We start from the raw sequence: 23,007 nt of genomic DNA, 5'->3' as shown, positions 1-23,007 counted from the left end.
TGTGGTGCGTAAACAATGAATTCTGTTACACTGAAAAGAAATTAAAAAAAAACGTGAATGATCTTTGTGAAGAAAACTACAAAATTTATTTTTTGAAATACAGTAAGGGAACTCTAAGTAAATGGCAAGTTTTAACTTCTTCATGGATAGTAAGAGTATCATTAAGTTGTTAATTCCTCCAAAATTGTCCTCTAGATTAATTTCATCCAAAACCCCTATGGGGCTCTTAACAGAATTTGGGAATTCTTCATGTGAAAATGCAAAGAGCTATGGCAATCCTGAAGAAAAAACAAGATAGCAGACTTGCCTTATCAGATAATCACGTAGTCACAAAATGGAATAGTATAAGCAAAGAAAATGAACCAGACACATGCATCAATGTGAATGAATCTCAAAAAATGTTAACATGGAGCTAAAAAAAATTACGGAATATGTAAAATATCTCATTTTACATATTTCAAAAACAGAGAAGTGAAACTATTTTAGGGGTTCATAAACATGAAATAAAACAATGAGGAAAAGCATAGGCATTACGAACACAATCCAGAGTAATGGTTACAAAGGACTGATAATTTAAGTTGGGTGGTGAATATATAGGCCTTTGTTATTCAAACTGTCTTCTTACAATCCTCTTTGTGTATGTTTTATAATAAAACAATTTAAAAGATGGAATGCTCAGAAAATAGAGAGTCGTGTCAAAACCCTAAATAAAGTGTATTAAATTTTGTCATGCTATTTTAGCTTTTAAAAACATGTTAACCATAACTGAAAAAGAACAGGAGAGATCCCTCAAAAGTAATCTGTGTTTAAAATACTCAATTTTTAAATAACAGGCATTTTTGGGCATTACACATTAAATTCCCTCAACTGCCTATTGTCTCCAAATTAAAATGGTTGTGCATTAACTACTGAGCATTCCACGTTATTTCATGGGGTTGCCCCCAACTGACATTTTAGTTCTGGTGGTGCTTTATAGCCAGTGCAATTATTTGAAAGTTCTATTTCATAACAGAATGGAAAATTGAAATGTTAAAGTGCTATTAATAACGATATGATGTATGTTTCCTAAATAAGCTACTGAAACAAATATAAAAATTATTTAATGTGCTGGGGGCACCTGGGTGGCTCAGTGGGTTAAGCCTCTGCCTTCAGCTCAGGTCATGATCTCAGGGTCCTGGGATCGAGTCCCACATCGGGCTCTCTGCTCTGCAGGGAGCCTGCTTCCTCCCCTCTCTCCCTCTGCTTACCTCTCTGCCCACTTGTGATCTCTGTCAAATAAAATCTTTAAAAAAAATTATTTAATGTGCTAAATTCAATGTGCTCATTGAACTTAGTCAACTCTTCAAATATGAAAGAAAATTAAATAACTTTTTTTAAAGATTTTATTTATTTATTTGACAGAGCGATCACACGTAGGCAGAGAGGCAGGTAGAGAGAGAAAGAGGAGGAAGCAGGCTCCCTGCTGAGCAGAGCACCCGATGGGGGGCTCGATCCCAGGACCCTGGGATCATGACCTGAGCCAAGGGCAGAGGCTATAACCCACTGAGCCACCCAGGCGCTGCCAAAATTAAAGAACTCTTAATCATAGGAAACAAACAGAGGGCTGCTGGAGGGGAGAGGGTGGTGGGATGGGGTAACTGGGTGGACATTAAAGAGGGCATGTGATGTAATGAGCACTGGGTATTATATAAGACTAATAGTCATAGGCCTCTACCTCTGAAACCAATGATACATTATATGTTAACTGAATTTAAATAAAAAATGTTTAAAAGTTTAAAAAAAAAACATATATAAAATTGAGCAAACATATCATTAAAGGATGTACTTAGGAATTTCTGGGAAGGGAATGCCACTGCATATTTGCCTATTGTTTGACTTGTACATTGTATTTTCAGGAATTCATTTGTCACTAGATTTGCAGACTGCTTTATTGAAAGGTACCCTAAAAATAACATCCAATTACTTTCATTATTCTGTGATTAATCTGTTTCAAATACTGAAGGAAAGGAAACCAGGCAAAGCAAAAAACAGAGCAGCAGCAGCAGCGAACAAAAATACTAGTCTACAACCCCGATAAAGAAAAAATATAAAAAGAGGAAAAAATATATATATATATTAGATAAACTATTTAAAAAGTCGGCATCAGGGAAATACAAATCAAAACCACCAGAGATATCACCTCACACCAGTCAGAATGGCTAAAATTAACAAGTCAGGAAATGACAGATGCTGGCGAGGATGTGGAGAAAGGGGAACCCTCCTACACTGTTGGTGGGAATGCAAGCTGGTGCCACCACTCTGGAAAACAGCATGGAGGTTCCTCAAAATGTTGAAAATAGAACTACCCTATGACCCTGCAATTGCACTGCTGGGTATTTACCCTAAAGATACAAACGTAGTGATCCGAAGGGGCACGTGCACCCGAATGTTTATAGCAGCAATGTCTACAATAGCCAAACTATGGAAAGAACCTAGATGTCCATCTACAGACGAATGGATAAAGAAGATGTGGTATATATACACAATGGAATACTATGCAGCCATCAAAAGAAATGAAATCTTGCCATTTGCGACGACGTGGATGGAACTAGAGGGTATCATGCTTAGCGAAATAAGTCAATCGGAGAAAGACAACTATCATATGATCTCCCTGATATGAGGGAGAGGAGATGCAACATGGGGGGTTGAGCGGGTAGGAGAAGAGTAAATGAAACGAGATGGGATTGGGAGGGAGACAAACCATAAGTGACTCTTAATCTCACAAAACAAACTGAGGGTTGATGGGGGGAGGGGGTTGGGAGAGTGGGGTGGGGTTATGGATATTGGGGAGGGTATGTGCTATGGTGAGTGCTGTGAAGTGTGTAAACCTGGCGATTCGCAGACCTGTACCCCTGGGGATAAAAATACATGTTTATAAAGCTGTAAAAAAAAAAAAAAGAAAAAAGAAAAAGAAAAAAGAAAGGATGAATACCCAAGTTTTTTAGCAACATGGACGGGACTGGAAGAAATTATGCTGCGTGAAATAAGTCAAGCAGAGAGAGTCAATTATCATATGGTTTCACTTATTTGTGGAGCATAACAAATAGCGTGGAGGACAAGGGGAGATGGAGAGAAGAGAGTTGAGGGAAATTGGAAGGGGAGGTGAACCATGAGAGACTATGGACTCTGAAAAACGATCTGAGAATTTTAAAGGGGTGGGGGGTGGGAGGTTGGGGGCACCAGGTGGTGGGTATTGTAGAGGGCACGGATTGCATGGAGCACTGGGTGTGGTGCAAAAATAATGAATACTGTTATGCTGAAAAAATAAAAAAAAATTAAAAAAAAATACTAGTCTAAGGAGGCTTAGGCTTGGCTACAGTGTGGACCATGTATCCGAGTTCATTAATAAATTAAATCGGACATTCCCTCTGATTTCTGTTCACCAGGTTTAAAACTCTACCCCTTAAATGCATTATGTTGCATTAAAATAACAGAAAAGGAAAAAATAATCTCAAAACATGTGCATGTCAACTAACTGCCAAATTTGAAATACAAAGACAAATTTGATGTATAGCACAATATGTAAGTTCTAAAATAAAAGCAACACAATGCTTTATCGGATATGCTACAAACAGCAATCTGGTTTTAGAAAGTGAATGGAATTATAATCAATGAGGGCACCTATTTTTGTTCCATTAGGAGTACACCATCCTAAGTGAGAACAAATGAAATAGAGACATTTATATAAATGCAATTGTAAAATAGTATTTTATTATTTTTAATATAGTGCTGTAACATTTCATAATATTGCATACTGTTCAAATGTTGGTTTATTTAGTTAGGGAAGAATATCCTCCCCTCATCCCACTCCCCAATTCAGAATTTAGACACACTATTCTTGTAGAGCCCTACCATATTGGCTCCTAATGTCACATTTTGTAAAATAGTAATGCTATGAACTAAAATGAGTAAAGGTTAACAACAATTACTTTGATTTCACAGTTTCATAAAGTAGCCAGAAGATTGCTGAATTCAGAACAGCAACAAAAATTCACTAAGACTTTGAATTAGAGTTACCTTTTCCATAATGCTCCTTAAGAAAAAAATACGAGGCAAAGGTAATGCTTCTTTTAGTCCTTTATTCAACAAATCAACCTTTACCTTGCAAATAAGTTTTACAGTTACCAAATGATGTTATTTCTGTGCCAGCAGACTTTTTATGTGTTTGTTTTTCTGTTGTTGTTTTTGTTTTTTTGCTTTCTTGTTCTGGTGCTACCAGTTAAGTGAACAAAATGACACTAAAAATTAAAGTTCTAGGAACACGTTTCAAAATAAAACCTGTTAAAGAAAACCAGGCTAGTGAGTCAGGTACTTACAAATATAAAACAAGTAAGCATAATTGCATAGATTAACTAGTACAAATTCAAATTCAGACAAAATAAAACAATGAATTTAATTAAATAAATGTAAAAGGCTCTTTCAAGTGTTTTCTTTTTTTCCATTAATGTTGCATGCACTTCCCTTTTACAAAATGTTTTAATTTTTTTTTTTTTTTGGCACAGTTGCTCTAAATGAATTTAAATATTTGTTTTTAGGAGAGCAAGTTAAAAAAAGAGATTTTTTTCCATAAGGGTAAGTGAAGATTAATAAAAATACATTTTGGAGCATTTTAAATATTTTATTTGAAAAGTGTAGTCATATAAAAAAAAATTTTAGTAACGAAGTATTTGCTAGTCTTGATTCAATGAAGTCATCAGCATGTCCATAGCTGGTCCCAACTAATAGATAGATACTCACTCCCTCTTGCATTCAAATCTAATCAAATTAATTACCCAAATAACAGATCTAAGAAATTAAATATGATTCTATATTTAGATGTTTAAAATATGGACATATTCTGTGTTAGAAATAAAAGATTTTACTGGCAAAATTTAAAAACTGTCTCTTCAAAAATCGTTTTATATGTGTGTGGGTATGCACACACATATTTATTATTTTTCCTTCTATAAGAACTATTTTGTTTGAAAGACTTGGCTTATTTATTAATGTGACTACAGGGTCCTCAAAATAAAAGCAGGCACAGCTGGTTAGTTTATGAATTATGCTGGATTATCAAGTTCAATTGATTAGAAAGAGTGTAATACCCTGTCACCTGATACTTAGAACCATCTGTACCACAAAATGTTTATCTCATAAATTCACCATCAATTTGATAATCTTTGATATAACTACCCTGTTCTTTTGACTATACATAACACAAGAGAAAAACTTTTTATACTAAACTTTCTAACTTCCACTACAATAAAAAGGGCACAGATACAATCCTCTACTTAACAATATATAAAAAGGGGTTTGGCAGATACAGTCAGCATTACGGACACCATTTAAACCTGTATTTTATAGCTGTAGGTTTTAAGTGTCTTGCCAAAAGCATAGTTTCATGATACATAATTTACAAAGTGTCATACTATTTAAAAGTATTCCTATATACATTTTCTTCTTGTAACATGCCTCTGATTTCCAGCAGAAACATTATAAATGCTATCATAAATGAAATCTTTCTTTACAGAATAGACTATGAATCATATCAAAAATGCTTTAGTTCCCATCTTAAAACAGTTGTATACTAATTTTTAAATAAGTATTTTAGGTATATAATTAGAAGTGTAAATAGCCTGCATATAACTATAAATGAAAAGACTGAGTTCAACAGTACCACATCTGCTTAGAAAGCTCTACCAAGTACATCACTGTGAAAATAACACACAGACACCATTTACATATGTATCTATAAATAAATATATATATACTTTCCTATTGAAACTTTTTTTTAAAAGCTTCATGGTTTGAAGAGGCTTTTGCTGTTAAAACATAAAACATGTACATTATGTTGACCAATCTGATACAAATGTAACTTAATACAGATTTACAACAAGCAGCAGTATGGCCCTCCAAGTGTTATGAAAAATGAAAAAAAAATTCCTAGTACAGATTTCAACTATATTAAAGAGTCCTTAGCAATTTTCATTAGTGTCATCCTTTAGTGTCCAAACATTAAGTCCATTTAATAAAATTTAACACGTAACAAGGTGATTTCTTCAGGATAATTTTGTCATTCAAGTACCTAAGTTTATTATTACACAGAAAGTGAAACTTTACAATGACTGCTCTGAAAAAAATCAGAGAAAGGATTACAGTATTATTTTTGCTATGCAGCACTACTTTAGATTCATGATGGCATCTCTATCATGATGCTTTTTAAAATGAAGAGTGAAAAAATAATAAAGCACTATTTCAAAAATGGTAGCATTTTTGGTCAAAATACAAAATATACTAATATAATAGCATTTACATGTTAAAAACACAAATATTTAAATGTTGTGTAATCATCTTAATGTGTTCAACATGAAGAACAGCTTATCTCTTCACAATTGCCACATTTTAATTGATTATCAGTACAATACTTCTATGTTTTATAAATAAATTTTACAGGTTTTCTGTTGTAATTTTTTTTTTTGCAAAGTATAACCTACAGCACAGTGATTTATAATTTAAGGTAACAGATATTTTCACCTTCTAATTTAGCTTTTACACTATTTTCTTGCTTCTGAAGCTTTTTTGTTTTTGCTTCAAGATAGAGGTAGATTTAGTAGACTGGGCATGTCAGACTTACTGCCAAAATGCAATTATCAGCTGTACTGCCAATGTGCAGTTTCCAAGATGCGAGAAAAAAAACTCAGAACTATTATATATAATACTTTATCCAAGTTCTCCTTTTCAAGCTTAAGTTATTAAATAATTTCATATATATTTAATTGCTCACGTTACAAAAAATAGGTAAGACAATAAAAACACAAATATACGTACACCAAAATAAAAAAACCTATAATGAAAGATTGCATCTGAATGGAAACTTCTTTTGTTTTGCTTTTTAAAAGTGCATCAACTTTTTCCTTTTCTGTTCTAAGTAAAAACACAGCAAACATTCCTACTGATATTGTAACAAAGAAGAGATCTCTGAAACTATCCTTCATAGCCAGTAATTTTTACACCACCAAGTTAAAGTTGAAATCCTTCCATTGGTGCTTCCTGCTGCTGAAACACGAACTGTTGCTGACTTTCATCCACCTGAGGTACAATGCTGGGGTCATCTTCCTCTACACCAAAGTAATGTTCAATCAGATCAAAAGCCTTTTGGTAAATTTCCTGATTTTCATGGCTTTGCAGAAATTCAATTTTATCCAGACCTGTTTTACATATATATACATATATAAAGAAAACTGTTACTCAAGTTTCATCATATATGTGAACCAAAATAATGAATCCATAGCATCTGTCAGTCTATCAGCAATGGGGCTGTTGTTCCTATCTAATTTTTGCACATACTGAGAGCCAACACAATTTATGTCTTAAACTTCAAGAATGACAGCATAAGGCAGTGTGGTAAAAGCACCAGCCTGGGAATCAGGAGATCATAGACTCTACCTTGCTAGCTGTGTGATTTTGACCAAATTAAGTTTGGTTTCTCTATACTTTAGTTTTTCAATTTTAAAATCAATTTCTCAATTTTAGATTATGTAACTCTACATGTCCTTTCCAGAGTAATTATGCTATTTATAAAAAGCACAAAAAAGGGGCGCCTGGGTGGCTCAGTGGGTTAAGCCGCTGCCTTCGGCTCGGGTCATGATCCCAGGTCCTGGGTTCGAGCCCCACATCGGGCTTTCTGCTCAGCAGGGAGCCTGCTTCCTCCTCTCTCTCTGCCTGCCTCTCTGCTTACTTGTGATTTCTCTCTGTCAAATAAATAAATAAAATCTTAAAAAAAAAAAAAGCACAAAAAAGGAAAAGCATCAAAACAAACACAAATGAAGAAACAAAAGGTGAGCAAACTAACATACACACATTCTCTCAGAGACAGAATCCGAGGAGATCAATATGGAATGAGTATTACTTACAAATCCGATATAGCTATTGTATAATATGACAAAAGTACAAGCTATTAGTAAAACTGAAAAAGCCTATTTTTACAAAATTAACAAAATCTAGAGCACTCTATTTTATTGCCTACAAGAAGAAAAATCTACACTAAGTCTGGGTGATGCTGAATATATTTTTCATTTAATTACAGGTAAACGTCTTCAATTGTATCATCGCAGAACAGTACTGAAGTACCAGCCAGAGCAATTAGGCAACAAAAAGAAATTAAAGCCATCTAATTCAAAACGGAAGAAGGGAACCTGTCACCATTTGCATGCTATTATATATAGAAAATCCTAAAGACTCCACCAAAAACCTTAAAACTAATCAATGAACTCAGTAAAGTAGCAGTATACAAATAAAATTAGTACAAAAATCTATTGCATTTCTATACATCCATAACAAACTATCAGAAAAAGAAATTAAAAAATAATCACATTTACAAGTGCATCAAAAAGAATAAACTACCTAGGAATAAATTTAACCAAGGAGGTGAATGACCTGTACATTAAAAACTATAATGAAAGAAACTGAAGACAATACAAATAAATGGAAAGATATTCTGTGCTCATGGGTTGGAAGAATTAATATTGTTAAAATGTCTATTCTACCCAAAACAATCTACAGATTCAATATACTCTGTGTCAAAATACCAATGGCATTTTTCCAGAAATAGAATAACCCTAAAATAAACATAAATATATTTGAGAGAGAGAGAGCACAGAGGGAGAGTGAGAGGGGGAAGCAGACTCCCCACTGGACAGGGAACCCAATATGTGGCTCGATTCCAAGGCCCCAGAGTCATGACCAGAGATGAAGGCAGACACTTAATTGACTGAGCCACTCAGGTGCCCCTTTATTGAAGCACACAGAACCCCAAATAGCCAAAAGCAACTTTAAGAAAAAGAACAAAGCTGGAGACATCACACTCTCTGATTTCAAACTGTATTACAAAGCTGTAATAATAAAAACTTACTGGCATAAAAACAGATCGATGGAATAGAGAGCCCAGAAAGAAACCCACATATAAAATCAATTAATTTACTACAAAGAAGCAAAGAATGTAACATACAATGGGGAAAGGGCAGTCTTTTCAAAAAATGGTGCTGGGAAAACTGGACAACCACACACAAAAGAGTGAAACTGGGCCACTAACATATACCGTACACAAAAACAAACTCTGAATACCTTATTTGAATGTAAGATCTGAAACCATAAAGTAGAAGAAAACATCAGTGATAAACTTTGACACTGGTCTTGTCAATATTTTAGAGTTGAAACCCAAAGCAAATACAACAAAAGTCAAAATAAACAAGTGGGATTACATCAAACTAAAAAGCTTTTGCACAGCAAAGGAACCCATCAACAAAATCAATGAAATGAAAAGACAACTTACAGAATAGAGACAATATTTGCAAGTCATATACCTTAAGGAGTTAATGCCCAAAATACATAAAGAACTGAACACCAACTCAACACCAAAAACAAGCAATCTGGCTAAAATATGGGCAGAAGACCTGAACAGAAATTATTCCAAAGAAGACAGATATCCAACAAGCACCTGAAAAGGTGTCCAACATCAGTAATCATTAGGGAAATTTAAATAAAAACTGCAATGAAAATAATTACCTCACATCTGTTAGAGTGACTATTATCAAAAAGACTAGACATAACAAGTATAGGTAGATGTGGAACAAATGAGACCCTGGTGCACTGTTGGTAGGAATGTAAATTGGTGCAGCCACTATGGTAAACAGTACAGAGGTTCTTCAAAAATTAAACTACCCCCCAAAAAAACAGAACTATCACATAATTTAGCAATTCCACTTCTGGGTATTTATCCAAAGAAAATGCAAACACTAACTAGAAAAGACATCTGCTACCCCAATGTTCACTGAAGCACTATTTAAGGTGGCTAAGATATGTGAGCAACATAACTGTTTACTGATGGATGAATGGATAAAAAGAAAAAAAAAAAAACGTGTACATATGTATACAATAAAATATTCAGCCATAAAAAAGAATGTAATCTTGCCATTTGTGACAACACGGATGGACCTTGATGGCATTATACTAAATAAAATAAGCCACAGAGAGAAAATAATCTCACACATATGTAAAATCCAAAAACAAACAACAACAAAAAATACCGAGCTCATAGATACAGAGAATGGACTGGTGGTTGCCAGTGGGGGAAGTTGGCAAAATGGGGGAAGGAGGTCAAAAGGTACAAACTTCTAGTTATAAATAAGTCATGGAGAAATAATGTACAGCATGGGCACCAGAGTTAATAATATTGTATTATGTATTTATAAATTGCTAAGAAAGTTAAATCTTACAAGTTCTCATCACAAGAAAAATATTTTGTAACTGTATGGTAATGGTTGTTAGCTAGACTTACTACGGTGATCATGATAGTTTTACAGCATATACAAACATGGAATCATCATGTTGTATACCTGAGGGCAACTTGTAATGTTATATGTCAGTTAAAAAGAAGACTTGACTGTAATGATACATTTTGAAATGACTGCTTACCATATGCTTCTTCAATGAGAGCACAGTATGGATTAATGCCTATTCCATTCTGCTTAGATTCTTGTTCTCCAAGACGTAAAATATTTTCAAGTCCATTTAAAGCCACTTGGACTATTTTAGAGTCCATAACAGTCAACAGGTCACAAAGTGGTTTAATGCAACCTAAGGCTACCAAATACCTTCAGAGTAATTAAAAAAAAAGTAGAGGGAAAAAAAAATTTAGAAAGACTTAAATATTATTTATAGTAAATATTCTTCAGTGAACTGTTCAATAAACAATTAAGAAAAGTATCTTTATATAAACTCAGACATTAAAATATTTAAATTTTCTCTTACATAGGAACCTGAAAACTTTTTACTCTATTTTCATTTAACAAAATTAGCAATAAATGAGATTACAAATATTACAAAAATACACATACAAGTAAATCGTTACTTGGGCTGTTTCTGCATGGCATATGAATAGTATTAAGAGTAACAGTGGTTTCAAGGTGCCAATATTTAAAGGTGAGTCTATGTGCACATACTGGGGTCATATGGAAGTAGGCAGAAATGAAGAGGGAGAAGGGAGAAATGAAGAGGGAGAAGGGATACCTAAATCAAATTTCTCACAAAAACAATCATAGCTGATGCTCTAAAATACCACCTATGTTTCAGAAGCAATACTGAATACTACATTGTGAATAATTTTAATAAACAATGTTCACAAAGTTATTTCATTCATTTTTAAATACTTTGTTCTTTTCTAGTTTTTATTACCTCTTTTCCATTCTCTATAATATAAACAAAGTAACTGATTTATTTAGTTGGCAAAAAGTCCATTAAAGCTAAAGGAAAAAAACATGTACTTGCTTGAAGCCAGACTGCATGGCTTCAAGTCCCGATTCCACTCCTCATTAGTTGTGTGACTCTGAGTGACTTCCCTGTGCCTCAGTTTCTCCATCTTAAAATGGGGATAATAACAGTACCAAGCTCACACAGTTGCTACAAATATACAGTTAAGCATTCAATAAAAGTTAGTTTCTTTTTTTTTTTCCAAAGATTTTATTTATTTATTCTACAGAGAGAGACAAGTGAGAGAGGAACAGAAGCAGGGGGAGAGGGAGAAGGAGAAGCAGGCTTCCTGCTGAGCAGGTATCCTGATGCGGGGCTCAATCCCAGACCCTGGGATCATGACCTGAGCTGAAGACAGACACTTAATGACTGAGCCACCCAGGAACCCCTAAAAGTTAGTTTCTACTCTCTCTCTTTTTTTTTTTTTAATTACATACCTTCACTAGAGCACTCACTTGCCATATACTATAGCTAATCAATATATTTGTTGATTGAATATCTCTTAGAGGTATGAAGTTAAAGAACATAAAATACATGAAGGTATCGGATACACCTTTGGCATTTAATAACTGAAATGACTTAGCACAACAACTCGAAATATCAGACATTCAATAAATATTAGTGGTATGCATGCTGAAACTAATCTGCGATCAAGATCTCCTCCCATATATGTAGAATTAATGAAATGTGAAAATGGTTAGAAGAAATAATGATCTCAGTTTGGACACTTGATTCACACCAATAAATTTAAGTAATAATATATGGACTAGACCTAATAATGAAAATAATTAGACAAAGAAACTTTGGTTCCCAAAGCAGATAAAAATAATATTAGTTGATTAAAAAAAATGCAAGCTGACCCTCCTACACTGTTGGTGGGAATGCAAGCTGGTGCAACCACTCTGGAAAACAGTATGAGGAAAATTTTTTCCTCAAAAAGTTGAAAATAGAGCTACCATATGACCCAGCAATCACACTACTGGGTACTTACCCTAAAGATACAAATGTAGTGATCCGAAGGGGCACGTGCACCCAAATGTTAATAGCAGCAATGTCCACAATAGCCAAACTATGGAAAGAACCTAGGTGTCCATCAACAGATGAATGGATAAAGATGACATGGTACAGATATACAATGGAATACTATGCAGCCATCAAAAGAAATGAAATCTTGCTATTTGTGATGACGTGGGTAGAACTAGAGGGTACTATGCTTAGCGAAATAAGTCAATCAGAGAAAGACAATTATCATATGATCTCCCTGATATGAGGAAGTTGAGAGGCAATGTGGGGGGTTTGGGAGGAAAGGAATAAACGAAACAAGATGGGACTGGGAGGGAGACAAACCATAAGAGACTCTTAATCTCACAAAACAAACTAAGGTTGCCGGGGGGAGGGAGGTAAGGAGAGGGTGGTTGGGTTATGGACATTGGGGAGGGTATGTGCTATGGTGAGTGCTGTGAAGTGTGTAAACCTGGTGATTCACAGACCCGTACCCTTGGGGCTAATAATACATTATATGTTAATAAAAAAAATTTAAAAATTAAAAAAAAATGCGGAGAGGAGTCAAGATGGCGGAGAAGTAGCAGGCTGAGACTACTTCGGGTAGCGGGAGATCAGCTAAATAGCTTATCTAAAGATTGCAAACACCTACAAATCCAACGGGAGATTGAAGAGAAGAAGAACAGCAATTCTAGAAACAGAAAATCAACCACTATCTGAAAGGTAGGACTGGCGGAAAAGTGAATCCAAAGCTACGGGAAGATAGACCGCGGGGGGAGGGGCCAGCTCCCGGTGAGCGGCGGAGCAACGGAGCAAAATCAGGACTTTTAAAAGTCTGTTCCGCTGAGGGACATCGCTCCAGAGGCTTAACTGGGGTGAAGCCCAGGCGGGGTCAGCGCGGCCTCAGGTCCCGCAGGGTCGCAGAAGGATCGGGGGTGTCTGAGTGTCACAGAGCTTACCGGTATTAGAACGGGAAAGCCGGCTACAGAGACAGAGCCGAGGAGTGACTCTCAGCTCGGGGTTGCCTTGAACCGGTCGCAAGCTCGGTCAGCTCGGAGCGCGGCCGGAGGCCAGGGTGACGGGAGTCATTGGGCGCTGTTCTCTGGGGGCGCACTGAGGAGTGGGACCCCAGGCTCTCGGCTCCTCCGGGCCGGACACCGGGAGGCCGCCATCTTCATTCCCGCCCTCCGGAACTCTACGGAAAGCGCTCAGGGAACAAAAGCTCCCGAAAGCAAACTCAGCAAACCCGAGCGGATTACTCAGCACGGCCCCGGGTAAGGGCGGTGCAACTCCGCCTGGGGCAAAGACGCTTGAGAATCACTACAACAGGCCCCTCCCCCAGAAGATCAACGGGAAACTCAGCCAGGACCAAGTTCACCTACCGAGGAGTGCAGTTTCAATACCAAGGAGAGCGGCGGAATTCCAGAGGAGAAGAAAGCAAAGCATGGAACTCATGGCTTTCTCCCCAGGATTTTTTAGCCTTGCAGTTAATTTAATTTTTTTTTCTTTTTCAATTTTTTTTTTCTTTTTCTCTTCTTCGGCTAAATTTTTTTAACTTTTACCGTTTTCTTTTTTAATGTTTTTTAAATAGTTTATCTAATATATATATATATATTTTCTCTTTTTAAATTTTTTCTTTATCGGCTTTCTTTTTTTAAATAGTTTCTTTTTTTTTTTTTTCTTTTTGAACCCCTTTTTATCCCCTTACTCCCCCCTCAAAATTCGGGATCTCTTCTGATTTGGCTAAAGCATATTTTCCTGGGGTTGTTGCCACCCTTTTAGTATTTTACTTGCTCCTTCATAAACTCTTATCTAGACAAAATGACAAGGCGGAAAAATTCACAACAAAAAAAAGAACAAGAGGCAGTACCAAAGGCTAGGGACCTAATCAATACAGACATTGGTAATATGTCAGATATAGAGTTCAGAATGACGATTCTCAAGGTTCTAGCCGGGCTTGAAAAAGGCATGGAAGATATTAAAGCAACCCTCTCGGGAGATATAAAAGCCCTTTCTGGAGAAATAAAAGAACTAAAATCTAACCAAGTTGAAATAAAAAAAGCTATTAATGAGGTGCAATCAAAAATGGAGGCTCTCACTGCTAGGATAAATGAGGCAGAAGAAAGAATTAGCGATATAGAAGACCAAATGACAGAGAATAAAGAAGCTGAGCAAAAGAGGGACAAACAGCTACTGGACCACGAGGGGAGAATTCGAGAGATAAGTGACACCATAAGACGAAACAACATTAGAATAATTGGGATTCCAGAAGAAGAGGAAACAGAGAGGGGAGCAGAAGGTATGTTGGAGAGAATTATTGGAGAGAATTTCCCCAATATGGCAAAGGGAACAAGCATCGAAATTCAAGAGGTTCAGAGAACCCCCCTCAAAATCAATAAGAATAGGTCCACACCCCGTCACCTAATAGTAAAATTTACAAGTCTTAGTGACAAAGAAAAGATCCTGAAAGCAGCCCGGGAAAAGAAGTCTGTAATGTACAATGGTAAAAATATTAGATTGGCAGCAGACTTATCCACAGAGACCTGGCAGGCCAGAAAGAGCTGGCATGATATATTCAGAGTACTAAATGAGAAAAACATGCAGCCAAGAATACTATATCCAGCTAGGCTATCATTGAAAATAGAAGGAGAGATTAAAAGCTTCCAGGACAAACAAAAACTGAAAGAATTTGCAAATACCAAACCAGCTCTACAGGAAATATTGAAAGGGGTCCTCTAAGCAAAGAGAGCCTCTAAAAGAAGTAGATCAGAAAGAAACAGAGACAATATACAATAACAGTCACCTTACAGGCAATACAATGGCACTAAATTCATATCTCTCAATACTTACCCTGAATGTTAATGGGCTAAATGCCCCAATCAAAAGACACAGGTTATCAGAATGGATAAAAAAACAAAACCCATCTATATGTTGCCTACTAGAAACTCATCTTAAACCCGAAGACACCTCCAGGTTTAAAGTGAGGGGGTGGAAAAGAATTTACCATGCTAATGGACATCAGAAGAAAGCAGGAGTGGCAATCCTTATATCACATCAATTAGATTTTAAGCCAAAGACTATAATAAGAGATGAGGAAGGACACTATATCATACTCAAAGGAACTGTCCAACAAGAAGATCTAACAATTTTAAATATCTATGCCCCTTTCGTGGGAGCAGCCAACTATATAAACCAATTAATAACAAAATCAAAGAAACACATCGACAAGAATACAATAATAGTAGGGGACTTTAACACTCCCCTCACTGAAATGGACAGATCATCCAAGCAAAAGATCAACAAGGAAATCAAGGCCTTAAATGACACACTGGACCAGATGGACATCACAGATATATTCAGAACATTTCATCCCAAAGCAACAGAATACACATTCTTCTCTAGTGCACATGGAACATTCTCCAGAATAGATCACATTCTTGGTCCTAAATCAAGTCTCAACCGGTATCAAAAGATTGGGATCATTCCCTGCATATTTTCAGACCACAATGCTCTGAAGCTAGAACTCAATCACAAGAGGAAATTTGGAAAGAACCCAAATACATGGAGACTAAACAGCATCCTTCTAAAGAATGAATGGGTCAATCAGGAAATTAAAGAAGAATTGAAAAAATTTATGGAAACAAATGATAATGAAAACACAACGGTTCAGAATCTGTGGGACACAACAAAGGCAGTCCTGAGAGGAAAATATATAGCGGTACAAGCCTTTCTCAAGAAACAAGAAAGGTCTCAGGTACACAACCTAACCCTACACCTCAAGGAGCTGGAGAAAGAACAAGAAAGAAACCCTAAACCCAGCAGGAGAAGAGAAATCATAAAGATTAGAGCAGAAATCAATGAAATAGAAACCAAAAAAACAATAGAACAAATCAACAAAACTAGGAGCTGGTTCTTTGAAAGAATTAATAAGATTGATAAACCCCTGGCCAGACTTATCAAAAAGAAAAGAGAGAGGACCCAAATAAATAAAATCATGAATGAAAGAGGAGAGATCACAACGAACACCAAAGAAATACAGACAATTATAAGAACATACTATGAGCAACTCTACGCCAACAAATTTGACAATCTGGAAGAAATGGATACATTCCTAGAGACATATAAACTACCACAACTGAACCAGGAAGAAATAGAAAGCCTGAACAGACCCATAACCAGTAAGGAGATTAAAACAGTCATCAAAAATCTCCAAACAAACAGAAGCCCAGGGCCAGACGGCTTCCCGGGGGAATTCTACCAAACATTTAAAGAAGAACTAATCCCTATTCTCCTGAAACTGTTCCAAAAAATAGCAATAGAAGGAAAACTTCCAAACTCATTTTATGAGGCCAGCATCTCCTTGATCCCAAAACCAGACAAGGATCCCAACAAAAAAGAGAACTACAGACCAATATCCTTGATGAACACAGATGCAAAAATTCTCGCCAAAATACTAGCCAATAGGATTCAACAGTACATTAAAAGGATTATTCACCACGACCAAGTGGGATTTATTCCAGGGCTGCAAGGTTGGTTCAACATCCGCAAATCAATCAATGTGATACAACACATTAATAAAACAAAGAACAAGAACCATATGATACTCTCCATAGATGCTGAAAAAGCATTTGACAAAGTACAGCATCCCTTCCTGATCAAAACTCTTCAAAGTGTAGGGATAGAGGGCACATACCTCAATATTATCAAAGCCATCTATGAAAAACCCACCGCAAATATCATTCTCAATGGAGAAAAACTGAAAGCTTTTCCGCTAAGGTCAGGAACACGGCAGGGATGTCCGTTATCACCACTGCTATTCAACATAGTACTAGAAGTCCTAGCCTCAGCAATCAGACAACAAAAGGAAATTAAAGGCATCCAAATCGGCAAAGAAGAAGTCAAACTATCACTCTTTGCAGATGATATGATACTATATGTGGAAAACCCAAAAGACTCCACTCCAAAACTGCTAGAACTTGTACAGGAATTCAGTAAAGTGTCAGGATATAAAATCAATGCACAGAAATCAGTTGCATTTCTCTACACCAACAACAAGACAGAAGAAAGAGAAATTAAGGAGTCCATCCCATTTACAATTGCACCCAAAACTATAAGATACCTAGGAATAAACCTAACCAAAGAGACTAAGAATCTATTCACAGAAAACTATAAAGTACTCATGAAAGAAATTGAGGAAGACACAAAGAAATGGAAAAATGTTCCATGCTCCTGGATTGGAAGAATAAATATTGTGAAAATGTCTATGCTACCTAAAGCAATCTACACATTTAATGCAATTCCTATCAAAGTACCATCCATTTTTTTCAAAGAAATGGAACAAATAATCCTAAAATTTATATGGAACCAGAAAAGACCTCGATAGCCAAAGGAATATTGAAAAAGAAAGCCAAAGTTGGTGGCATCACAATTCCGGACTTCAAGCTCTATTACCAAGCTGTCATCATCAAGACAGCATGGTACTGGCACAAAAACAGACACATAGATCAATGGAACAGAATAGAGAGCCCAGAAATAGACCCTCAACTCTATGGTCAACTCATCTTCGACAAAGCAGGAAAGAATGTCCAATGGAAAAAAGACAGCCTCTTCAATAAATGGTGTTGGGAAAATTGGACAGCCACATGCAGAAAAATGAAATTGGATCATTTCCTTACACCACACACGAAAATAGACTCAAAATGGATGAAGGATCTCAATGTGAGAAAGGACTCCATCAAAATCCTCGAGGAGAACACAGGCAGCAACCTCTTCGACCTCAGCCGCAGCAACATCTTCCTACGAACATCACCAAAGGCAAGGGAAGCAAGGGCAAAATGAACTATTGGGATTTTATCAAGATCAAAAGCTTTTGCATAGCAAAGGAAACAGTGAACAAAACCAAAAGACAACTGACAGAATGGGAGAAGATATTTGCAAATGACATATCAGATAAAGGGCTAGTGTCCAAAATCTATAAAGAACTTAGCAAACTCAACACCCAAAGAACAAATAATCCAATCAAGAAATGGGCAGAGGACATGAACAGACATTTCTGCAAAGAAGACATCCAGATGGCCAACAGACACATGAAAAAGTGCTCCATATCACTCGGCATCAGGGAAATACAAATCAAAACCACCATGAGATATCACCTCACAACAGTCAGAATGGCTAAAATTAACAAGTCAGGAAATGACAGATGCTGGCGAGGATGCGGAGAAAGGGGAACCCTCCTACACTGTTGGTGGGAATGCAAGCTGGTGCCACCACTCTGGAAAACAGCATGGAGGTTCCTCAAAATGTTGAAAATAGAACTACCCTATGACCCTGCAATTGCACTGCTGGGTATTTACCCTAAAGATACAAACGTAGTGATTTGAAGGGGCACGTGCACCCGAATGTTTATAGCAGCAATGTCTACAATAGCCAAACTATGGAAAGAACCTAGATGTCCATCTACAGACGAATGGATAAAGAAGATGTGGTATATATACACAATGGAATACTATGCAGCCATCAAAAGAAATGAAATCTTGCCATTTGCGACAACGTGGATGGAACTAGAGGGTATCATGCTTAGCGAAATAAGTCAATCGGAGAAAGACAACTATCATATGTTCTCCCTGATATGAGGGAGAGGAGATGCAACATGGGGGGTTGAGCGGGTAGGAGAAGAGTAAATGAAACGAGATGGGATTGGGAGGGAGACAAACCATAAGTGACTCTTAATCTCACAAAACAAACTGAGGGTTGATGGGGGGAGGGGGTTGGGAGAGTGGGGTGGGGTTATGGATATTGGGGAGGGTATGTGCTATGGTGAGTGCTGTGAAGTGTGTAAACCTGGCGATTCGCAGACCTGTACCCCTGGGGATAAAAATATATGTTTATAAAGCTGTAAAAAAAAAAAAATAAGAAAGAAAAATAAAAGAAAAAAGAAAGGATGAATACCCAAGTTTTTTAGCAACATGGACGGGACTGGAAGAGATTATGCTGAGTGAAATAAGTCAAGCAGAGAGAGTCAATTATCATATGGTTTCACTTATTTGTGGAGCATAACAAATAGCATGGAGGACAAGGGGAGATGGAGAGGAGAAGGGAGTTGAGGGAAATTGGAAGGGGAGGTGAACCATGAGAGACTATGGACTCTGAAAAACGATCTGAGAATTTTGAAGGGGTGGGGGGTGGGAGGTTGGGGGCACCAGGTGGTGGGTATTGTAGAGGGCATGGATTGCATGGAGCACTGGGTGTGGTGCAAAAATAATGAATACTGTTATGCTGAAAAAATAAAAAAATTTAAAAAAAATTTAAAAATGCAAGCTAGAACAAGGGGAAGATCTTGTTTTATTATTCTTTATATTCATAACATAATGAGATGGAAATTAATGGAAAGAGGTAGAATGGAAGAGATGTTATCAATATATAAAAATATAAATCTTAGACACAAGATAATAGCACAAATGAAGGCAATAAGGCAAAGCTATCACAACAGGTTATCTCAAAATACTCTCAGTGATTTGTAAAATAGCTAGCAGCTGCCTGCTTGTTTTATAAATTAAGACATAAATTAAACACTCATTAGAAAATACTTCCTAAACAGTCACTTCAAGAAACCCAAAGAGTGCTGAGTTTCACAGACAAATCCATAGTACAAGAAGATTCGTTAGGAAGTCAGGCTTTTATGCAAGTGCAAAGTAGAACCTTGTTACGGGGCAAAAGAGAGTAAAAAGCACAAGATAAAAAGAAATTTAGGAATCAATTCTGATCATAAAAGTTGTGATGATTACAAATAACAATGATAATAGTAGCTAATCTTAGTAGAGAACTTAATGTGTAGGTACCATGTTAAGTGCTTTAAATGTATGAATCCCATTTAATTATCAGTAGACTACCATAAGGTATTATCTGTTATCAAATTCACTTAAAAAACGAAGAAACTGGGGTGCCTGGGTGGCTCAGGGGGTTAAGCCTCTGCCTTCAGCTCAGGTCATGATCTCAGGGTCCTGGGATCGAGCCCCACATTGGGCTCTATGCTCAGCAGGGAGCCTGTTTCCTCCTCTCTCTCTGCCTGCTTCTCTGCCTACTTGTGATCTCTATCTGTCAGATAAATAAATAAAATCTTAAAAAAAAATGAAGAAACTGTGGATCAGACAGGTAAAATGACTTTGTCAAGGCCACCCAACTTTTACTGAAAAAACAGGATTTGAAAGCAGCCTGACTTCAAAGCCCGTGTACCTAGTATTTATGTTGTTAGTAAAAGAAACAAGTAAATAAACAACAAAAGGCCTATCAAAAAAGCTATTGTGAAAAAGAAAAAAAGGAAACAATTACAGGGAAAGAAAAGATACCATCCACAGGTAAGGCTAACAACGGACTAGGAGAACATTACTATATTAACAAATGTCTATTTCAGTATTATCTTTTATTTTATTTTTAAAAATTATTTTAAATAAGTGGATGTTCAAATTCATTAGCCATTTCTATATAATACAGTTATATGCATGTGACTCTAATAGTATAAAAAATATTTAATGTCCATTAGAGTATATTTTGCAAATTAATATAAACTGTTCTTTTTCAGATTTTTAATCTCTGATTTTTCATAAATAGTCTGCCAAGGCAAGTGATGTTAATGATCCTTTACTGAAAAACATAAAAAACAAAAAACTACTGTGAATAAATAATATAACTGATATAACAAATGCTTTCATTTAACATTAAAAATGCATTTTAAACTGACTTAGAAATAATATTTTAGTTTCATCAACAAATAAAAAGTATGTAGTACTTCATTTTATTCCATGTGCATTTAAAAAAATAAATATAAAAAAACCCTGTATCACACCTTATTTGTTCTGGAGTACCTCCTGATGTTGCATTAGTTATAGCCCAAGCTGCTTCTTTCCTGGTACGAAACTCTGCTTTCTGAAGAATCTCAATCAAAACAGGAAAAATATTTGCATCTATAACAGCCTGAGGAGGAAAAATGATACAACATAGACAGTCCCAATGCTATTTTAAAAATGTTATAAGTAGAGAAAATATAAGACCCATCGGCTTTAAAATGACTATTTGGAAATAACTTTGGAAATCTTTCTAATCTTCCAACAAACTTTCACACACTTTCAAGACTGGAAAATATATTAACAGAATATTAATTTTAAAGATGATTAAGCTCAGTTGGTTAAGGGTCTGCCTTTGGCTCAGGTCATGATCCCAGAGACCTAGGACTGAGCCCCACATCCTGCTCCCCGCTCAACGGGGAGCCTGCTTCTCCCTCTGTCCTTCACCCCACTCACATTCTCTCTCTCTCAAATAAATAAATAAATAAAATCGTTAAAAAAAAAAAGATGATAAAGCACAAGGTAAATACTTGATCAAAATGGATAGGTAATTTTTGACTCAAGAAGCCTGATAAGACCCTAATAAATCATTACTTAAAAGTTGAGAGGAAGATCATTACCAAACTTATTTAAAACTAATAAAAATCAATCCCTTTTTAAGACCAGCCTTATGCATGCAGCACTGTGGGCAGTTTTATACACACACACACTCAATTCCTCATTAGATTACTATAAATGAATGTTATTATTTTAGAGGACAAAAGACCATGTTCTGTAAAATACTTTTCAATAATTTTTTTTAAGTAACTCACACACACAAAAAAATCATTCATAAAATGCTGACTTTTGTCCAAACTAACTTAAGAGATCTTGCTGCTTTCTTAGATCTGGAAGGATTTACCTGAATCTGAGCTCTATTTCCAGCAGTGATGTTAGAAACAGTCCAGCAGGCTTCTTTTCTGATTGATTCCTTTGGGCTACTCAACAAGTGTAAGAGGCATGGTAATGCAGAGCAATTCAAAATTACCTGAAACAGAAATCAGGAATGGTAACAAAGTTTTATAGCAAAAAACTACACAAAGATAGGCTAATGATTTATAGAAATACAAAAATCACTCTTGAAAAAGTAAATTAAGAAAAAAGAAATTCAGCTCAAAGTAAAACTTAGGTGCTTGCTACCGTCTACTCCAAAGTTATTTCCGTTATTTCCAAAGTTACTCACCAAACATGCTGCAGTAAAGTGCTCTGTCAAACCACTAAAATGCGAATAAGCAGGACACTGAGAAGTGTGTCCCTCATATTTATGAATACACTCCAGAATTCAACTGATACGACACTTCAAGAGAGATTTTGTGACTGATCATTATCCAACCTCTAGTTTTATCAAATGAAATGAAAAAAAAAAAAAAATCAAACATTTTCAAAGTACCTGACCTCAGAATAGGTAAGAAACCTCAATGTACAGAATAAGTCAATTTTTTCATTAAACTTTTTTTACTTTTCTGCTTTTCTTTCAGAACATACTAAAGAAGTATGCTCCGAGCAGAGAAAGACAATTATATGGTTTTACTTGTATGTGGAACATAAGGAATAGCATAGAGGACATTAGGAGAAGGAAGGGAAAGATGGAGGGGATTTTGGAAATCAGAGCGGGAGATGAACCATGAGAGACTATGGACTCCTCTGGGAAACAAACCGAGGGTTTCAGAGAGGAGGGAAGTGGGGGGAATGGGTTAGCCTGGTGATGGGCACGGACTGCACTGGGTGTTAAACACAAACAGTGAATCATGGAACACTACATCAAAAACTAATGATGTACTATTTGGTAACGAATAAAACA

At 36.1% G+C, this 23,007-nt stretch overlaps 1 protein-coding gene across 3 annotated transcripts in view; it reads right to left on the bottom strand.

Annotated features, from left to right (window-relative positions):
- Positions 1–4,642: 4,642 nt before the first annotated feature.
- The window catches only part of KPNA5 (karyopherin subunit alpha 5), a 56,503-nt gene continuing 38,138 nt past the window's right edge, over positions 4,643–23,007 (bottom strand). For all 3 annotated transcript variants that reach the window (XM_047734417.1, XM_047734416.1, XM_047734419.1), the window contains 4 exons: positions 22,069–22,194; positions 21,170–21,297; positions 10,492–10,670; positions 4,643–7,226 (listed from right to left, as the gene is read on the bottom strand). In XM_047734417.1, coding sequence (XP_047590373.1) covers positions 7,039–7,226; positions 10,492–10,670; positions 21,170–21,297; positions 22,069–22,194 — 621 coding nt within the window. In that variant the 3' untranslated portion in view covers positions 4,643–7,038. The remainder of the gene's footprint in view (positions 7,227–10,491; positions 10,671–21,169; positions 21,298–22,068; positions 22,195–23,007) is intronic.

This window comes from Lutra lutra, chromosome 6, assembly GCF_902655055.1.
Source record: "Lutra lutra chromosome 6, mLutLut1.2, whole genome shotgun sequence".
Taxonomy (NCBI): Eukaryota; Metazoa; Chordata; class Mammalia; order Carnivora; family Mustelidae; genus Lutra; species Lutra lutra.
This window is presented reverse-complemented; position numbering and strand designations above follow the sequence as displayed.